This window comes from Micropterus dolomieu, unplaced genomic scaffold, assembly GCF_021292245.1.
Source record: "Micropterus dolomieu isolate WLL.071019.BEF.003 ecotype Adirondacks unplaced genomic scaffold, ASM2129224v1 contig_8869, whole genome shotgun sequence".
NCBI lineage: Eukaryota > Metazoa > Chordata > Actinopteri > Centrarchiformes > Centrarchidae > Micropterus > Micropterus dolomieu.
The window spans coordinates 1-6,745 of NW_025737855.1; the positions used below are offsets into that span (position 1 = coordinate 1).

Below are 6,745 nucleotides of genomic sequence, written 5' to 3' on the forward strand. Positions count from 1 at the left end.
GGACAGATCAGAACACTTCGCTCCTTCACAGAGACAGACGAGGCTGAGCACAAACTGATCATACTGGTCAAAGACAATGGGAACGTGTCGCTCTCAGCAACAGCTACTGTGGTGGTCAAACTTGTGGAGCCCAAAGAGGCTTTTGCAGCTTCTGATGTTAAAAGTTCAGCCAAAGATGAGGAGGGGACCGATGTGACTTTTTATCTGATGATAACTTTGGGCTCAGTTTCTGTACTTTTTCTCATCAGTATCATCGTGCTGATTGCAATGCAGTGCTCCAAAACCACAGACTATACTTCTAAATATCTGCAAGAGACTAATTATGACGGGACACTGTGCCACAGCATCCAGTACAGATCTGGAGAGAAACGGTACATGTTAGTTGGACCCAGAATGAGTATAGGATCTACTATAGTCCCGGGCAGCCACGCGAATACACTAGTGCTCCCTGACAGGAGGAGGGGATCTGGAGAGGTAAGACATTAATATGTAGCAAGTGTAGTGTTTTCTTTTCAGATGTGTATCACATGATTTGAGGTTTGTGGACGCTTTGTGTCTTATTCAGTGTGTTCAATGTATGTTCAGAAATGCCTGAGACATGTATTATTGTGTCCTCTTTTTCCAAGAGAACAGACGTAAGTTTTTCCGTTACTGTAATGTTGGACCTAGCTTCCTGCTTTTGTAGGCAAGAGCTGCTGGCTGATGCGCAATTTTTTCAGAGTTATTCTCATTCTTCAAATTTCTTATATACATCTTTATGCTCTCCAAGTCAGTATGGACAGCAAAGGTGTTTATTTTTACATAATGACATAAGTGATCCATCTCTCCCAGTGAAATAATATAAAATGTAAATGCATTAGTTAATTGTAACCTCCTTTGGGGAACATTTGGGCAAAGAGGTTTGTAGCAGACCATCAGTAATTTTAATAAAAAATTCTAAACAATACGTGGCTACACTGATATGCTGTTAGTTGTTTGTGTAGCTGGTATTAATCATCCTTGTGCAAAAGACAACAAATAAGAAGAGAAACAATGTGGTTAAGACATAAAGAGGCTGTCAGACTGCTTGGAATCGCTATCCATGGTGCTGAAATGTATTGCCTTGTTTTCTCAAGCAAGCATATGAGCGAAGCTAAGAAACACAGTACATGGGTTATTATTTTTCCCTGAGCTTAATTTAAATTAGAATTTAGAAGTGTGATTTATTTAGATTATTTCTAAGCAAGGCATTACACTAATTCACACCGTTCTGACTGTAAGTTAGTGAAAACAAGAAGTACAGATCAGTGAGGATTTCCATGGCATTAGTTTTTCAAAAACTGCTTTATGTTCTCATCTGTGGTGGTGGATTTCATGACCAAAGTATATTGCCTGATATAACATTATAATGACTTTAAATAGTCTAAAATGTTGTCCTCTTGGTGTCACTGTTACACCAATAAGGCCGTAAAAGGACTCAGTCCCTCCCATAAGAAAGCTTTTGTTTGATACCTCACAGCAGAGGATAGATTTGATTTGAGCATGCGAGTCGGTGTGGTGTGTTTTCAAAACATCCGATACTAAATGAATCAGATATAAACATTTGATTTGCTGGAGAAACAGGATCCTGTCTGTGTATGTGTTGCTGGATTAGGATGGCGAGCGAAAGACGACGTCGATTAAGCGACTACTGTAGGTTTGCACTTCATTTTTCCTTAGTGCTGATTTTCGGGAACCAGACTTTGGCTGAACTGAGGTACTCTATTCAAGAGGAGATGAAAGAAGGAACCCTTGTTGGAAATGTTGCCAAGGATCTTGGTCTGGACAAAACCTCTTTAACTGATCGACGGCTGCGTGTTGTGTCTGGATCTAAGGACGCTTTTTTCGAGGTAAACCCAGACAATGGTGCCTTGCAGATCCGTAAAAAAATCGACAGGGAGGAGCTGTGTCAGGGAAGTGGTGCATGCTCGATGGAGTTAAAAGTCCTTGTTGAAAACCCTCTGGAAATACACTATGTAGTTGTAGAAATTACCGATGTAAATGATCACTCCCCCAGTTTTTCTGAAAGAGAACAGCAATTTCAAATATTTGAACATGCATCTCCGGGAACTCGATATGAACTGCATGCGGCCCATGATCCCGATGCTGGAATTAACTCTATCCGTACATATACATTAACGTCAAACGATCACTTTGAAATAGAAACCAGTCAAAGCGATGAGGACAAAATACCATTTTTAGTGCTGAAGAAGCCATTAGACAGAGAAAAAAATGATAAACATTTGATATTTGTGACAGCAGTTGATGGAGGGAAGCCTCAAAGATCAGGAACACTCAATGTTTCCATTATTATTCTTGACATAAATGATAATCCTCCGATATTCAGTCAGGATACATATCAAATTGAAATATATGAAAACGTCCCAGTTGGCAGTGCTGTTACGTCAGTGAGTGCAATAGATCCAGACGAAGGGCCTAATGGAGAAATAGAGTACAGCCTTAGCAAAACATTAGCACGTAAAGTTTACGAGATATTTGACTTGAATAGTTTAAGTGGACAAATTAAATTGAAAGGAGTCCTGGATTTTGAGGAATCAGAGATTTATAAACTCGATGTTGAAGCATCTGACAAAGGCACGCCTCCGTTAACAAGCAGGTGCAGAGTCACTGTAAAGATTAAAGATGTCAACGATAATCCGCCAGAAATAGAAGTCACATCACTGTCAAATACAGTGTCTGAGGACTCAAAGCCTGGAACAGTTATTTCACTTATTAGTGTGACGGATAGAGACTCAGGCTTAAACGGCAAAATCATTTCAAGCATAACAAATGAAGTAACTTTTGAATTAAAGCCTTCCTACAAGGAAAACATATATTCAGTTGTCACAAAGGGATTTTTGGATCGAGAGGAGGTGTCACATTATGAAATAACAATCAAAGCAATCGACTGTGGTGAACCTCCCTTATCTACTCTTAAAACTCTGAGCATTCAGATATCAGATGTGAATGACAACAGTCCACAATTCTCCCAAAACCCATTACAGTTTTACCTTTCAGAAAACAATGTGGCTGGAACTTCACTGTTTTGTGTAAGTGCAACTGACAAAGATGTAAATGAAAATGCAGCTATTTTTTACCACATTGCTAGAGGAAATTATGTAACATCTTTCCTCAACATAAACTCTGAAAACGGAGACATTTTGGCGCTAAAAAGTTTCGACTTTGAAACTCTGAAAACGTTCCAGTTCCAAGTTGTTGCCTCCGATTCTGGAACTCCGTCACTGAGCAGCAACGTCACAGTGAACGTGTTCATTCTGGATCAGAACGACAACGCTCCAGTCATCCTGTATCCAGTCAGCTCTAACGGTTCTGCTGAAGGTGTGGAGGAGATTCCCCGCAATGTGAACGCAGGACACTTGGTGACTAAAGTCAGAGCCTATGACGCTGATATAGGATATAACGGCTGGTTACTCTTTTCACTGCAGCAAGTCACTGACCACAGTCTCTTTGGTTTGGACCGCTATACAGGACAGATCAGAACACTTCGCTCCTTCACAGAGACAGACGAGGCTGAGCACAAACTGATCATACTGGTCAAAGACAATGGAAACGTGTCACTCTCAGCAACAGCTACCGTGGTGGTCAAACTTGTGGAGCCCAAAGAGGCTTTTGCAGCTTCTGATGTTAAAAGTTCAGCCAAAGATGAGGAGGGGACCGATGTGACTTTTTATCTGATGATAACTTTGGGCTCAGTTTCTGTACTTTTTCTCATCAGTATCATCGTGCTGATTGCAATGCAGTGCTCCAAAACCACAGACTATACTTCTAAATATCTGCAAGAGGCTAATTATGACGGGACACTGTGCCACAGCATCCAGTACAGATCTGGAGAGAAACGGTACATGTTAGTTGGACCCAGAATGAGTATAGGATCTACTATAGTCCCGGGCAGCCACGCGAATACACTAGTGCTCCCTGACAGGAGGAGGGGATCTGGAGAGGTAAGACATTTAAAACAAAGTTTTATAAAACATGGTTACAAGCATACAGTCAATGGTTTGTGTTTTGCACAAAGTTTTCCTCTTATCGTTTCTTTATGCAGAGACAGCAGTACCAAACATAAATACCAACACATTAAGATACGTTTTGTTAGGTATGTTGCGTTAGAGTTAATTTTATTATCTCATTTATCAGAGAAAGTGGTCGTTTGCATTGAAAGAGACACTTCAGTCAATGTAGCAGAATGCTGTGCATGGCTAGATAGCTCCGTCAAACACAGCCACTATTGTTCGTGTACAGACACACTCATGATTATTACAGATACATACGACATATTGTATACAGCTCATCATTCGTAAAGAGGACAGTCTGTGTTACCATTGTCCTTGGTGCTGAAATAAAAGGTTTACTTTTTCTTCAGCAAAACAGAGTAATTATACTCTGTATTTGTGTTTTGGGCATTGGGTTTTTGACAGTTGGGCCTTAAAATATTCTAACTTCTAACCAAAAAATGACTGAAACGTTTGAAGATTTTGCGATGTTACTGTTGAGTTGTTTGAGCAGTATATATAGATTAAGTTAGAGGGGAAGGCTGTGCTACGACTTGTGCTTGCTGTCCATGGTGCCGAAATACATGGGCACGTCAAACAGCAATGTAATGTAAAATGAACGTATTGAACGCTAATATTTTAATGATCATTTGATGCGACTCTTGGTGGGAGAAAGCCATCTAGAAGAAGGGACATTTTTGTTTTAAAAAAAACGAGTATGCAGCAAAGTCTGGTTTCAGTAATCACCTCTGGGTGTCACTATTATAAAGTGAAACCAGACACGACTTTGTCCCTCCCCTCACATATCTTTTGTTTCCCATCTGAGCAGAGCAAAGAAACGCTTGAATCAACCATAACAGCCGATGAAATCACGTTGTGTGTTCTTTAAAGATGCGATACTCCACGGGATGGACATAAATAATTGTTTGTGACGGTAAAGGCTCCTGTGTGTTAACGTGTTGTTGGATAATGATGGGGACCAGCACGAAAACGCGAGCAACGGACTGCTCCTGGTTTCTTTTGGCACTACTGCTGCTTTTCGGAAAACAGGCTTTGGCTCAGACAAGGTACTCTATTCCAGAGGAGGTAGAAGAGGGAACTGTTGTTGGAAATGTTGCGAAGGATCTTGGCCTTGACATCACCTCTTTGAATGATCGACGGTTCCGAGTCGTGGTGTCTGGAAGTAAGGACCCTTTCTTTGAAGTAAACCAGATCAATGGGGCATTGTACGTCCACAAGCATATTGACAGAGAGGAGCTCTGTCAGGGGAGCGGTGCTTGTCTAATAGAGCTAAAAGTCCTTGTTGAAAACCCTTTGGAAATACACTATGTAATCGTAGAAATCACCGATGTAAATGATCATTCTCCTGCTTTTCCTGAGAGAGAACAGAGATTTGAAATAGGTGAACAAACATTACCAGGAAGGCGATTTCAACTGCACACTGCTCGTGATCCCGATGCTGGAATTAACTCTATTCGTACATACACTTTGACGCCAAATGAGCATTTTGAAGTAAATATTCGTGAAAGCGATGCGGGTAAAATACCATTTTTAGTGCTGAAGAAATCGTTAGACAGAGAACAAAAGGACAAACACACGCTGCTGGTTACAGCAGTTGATGGAGGAAAACCTCAACGATCAGGCACACTAAGTGTTTCTATTATTGTTCTGGACAGTAATGATAACCGTCCAATGTTTAGTCAGGAGATTTATCAAATTACAATACAGGAAAATGTTCCCGTCGGTACTTCAGTATTTAGAATGAATGCCACAGATCCAGATGAAGGCATCAACAGCGAAGTTGAATACAGCCTTGGAAAAACCCTGAGGCGGAAAGTCTATGATATTTTTGAATTAGATAAATTAACTGGAGAGATTACAGTAAAAGGTGTAGTGGACTATGAAGAAAACGACGTATATGAACTGGACGTTGAGGCATCAGATAAAGGGACACCTCCATTAACCGGTGAGTGTAGAGTCATTATAAAGATATTAGACGTTAATGATAATCCACCAGAAATAGAAGTCACATCGTTGTCAAATACAGTGTCTGAAGACTCGAAGCCTGGAACAGTTATTTCACTTATTAGCCTGACGGATAGAGACACAGGTGTCAATGGAAAAATTATTTCGCACATATCCAACGACGTACCTTTTGAACTAAAGCCCTCTTACAAGGAAAACACGTACTCAGTTGTCACAAAGCGATTTTTGGATCGAGAGGAGGTGTCACATTATGAAATAACAATAAAAGCCACCGACTGTGGTGAACCTCCTTTATCTATTGTTAAAACTCTGAGCATCCAGATATCAGATGTAAATGACAACAGACCGCAATTCTCTCAAAATACCTTACAGTTTTATCTGGTAGAAAATAACGTAGCTGGAGCGTCGATATTCTCCGTGAGCGCAACGGACAAAGACTTAAATGACAACGCAGTTATTTCATATCACATTGTGAGAGAAGGGAGCCAAAATGATATAATGTCTTTCCTCAACATAAACTCTGAAAACGGAGACATTTTGGCGCTAAAAAGTTTCGACTTTGAAACTCTGAAAACGTTCCAGTTCCAAGTTGTTGCCTCAGATTCTGGAACTCCGTCACTGAGCAGCAACGTCACAGTGAACGTGTTCATTCTGGATCAGAACGACAACGCTCCAGTCATCCTGTATCCAGTCAGCTCTAACGGTTCTGCTGAAGGTGTGGAGGAGATTCC

At 40.7% G+C, this 6,745-nt stretch overlaps 2 protein-coding genes across 2 annotated transcripts; both read left to right on the forward strand.

The window, feature by feature from the left end:
• Positions 1-1,634: 1,634 nt before the first annotated feature.
• Positions 1,635-4,885, forward strand: LOC123965216 (protocadherin beta-15-like). Its single transcript, XM_046041793.1, has 2 exons — positions 1,635-4,132; positions 4,858-4,885. The coding sequence occupies exons 1-2, from the start codon at positions 1,635-1,637 to the stop codon at positions 4,883-4,885; spliced, it is 2,526 nt and encodes an 841-aa protein (XP_045897749.1).
• On the forward strand, positions 4,750-6,740 carry LOC123965215 (protocadherin-10-like; the record flags this gene model as incomplete). Its single annotated transcript, XM_046041792.1, has 1 exon — positions 4,750-6,740. A coding segment is annotated over exon 1 (1,743 nt), but the record flags the coding sequence as incomplete, so codon positions are not given.
• Positions 6,741-6,745: the final 5 nt, after the last annotated feature.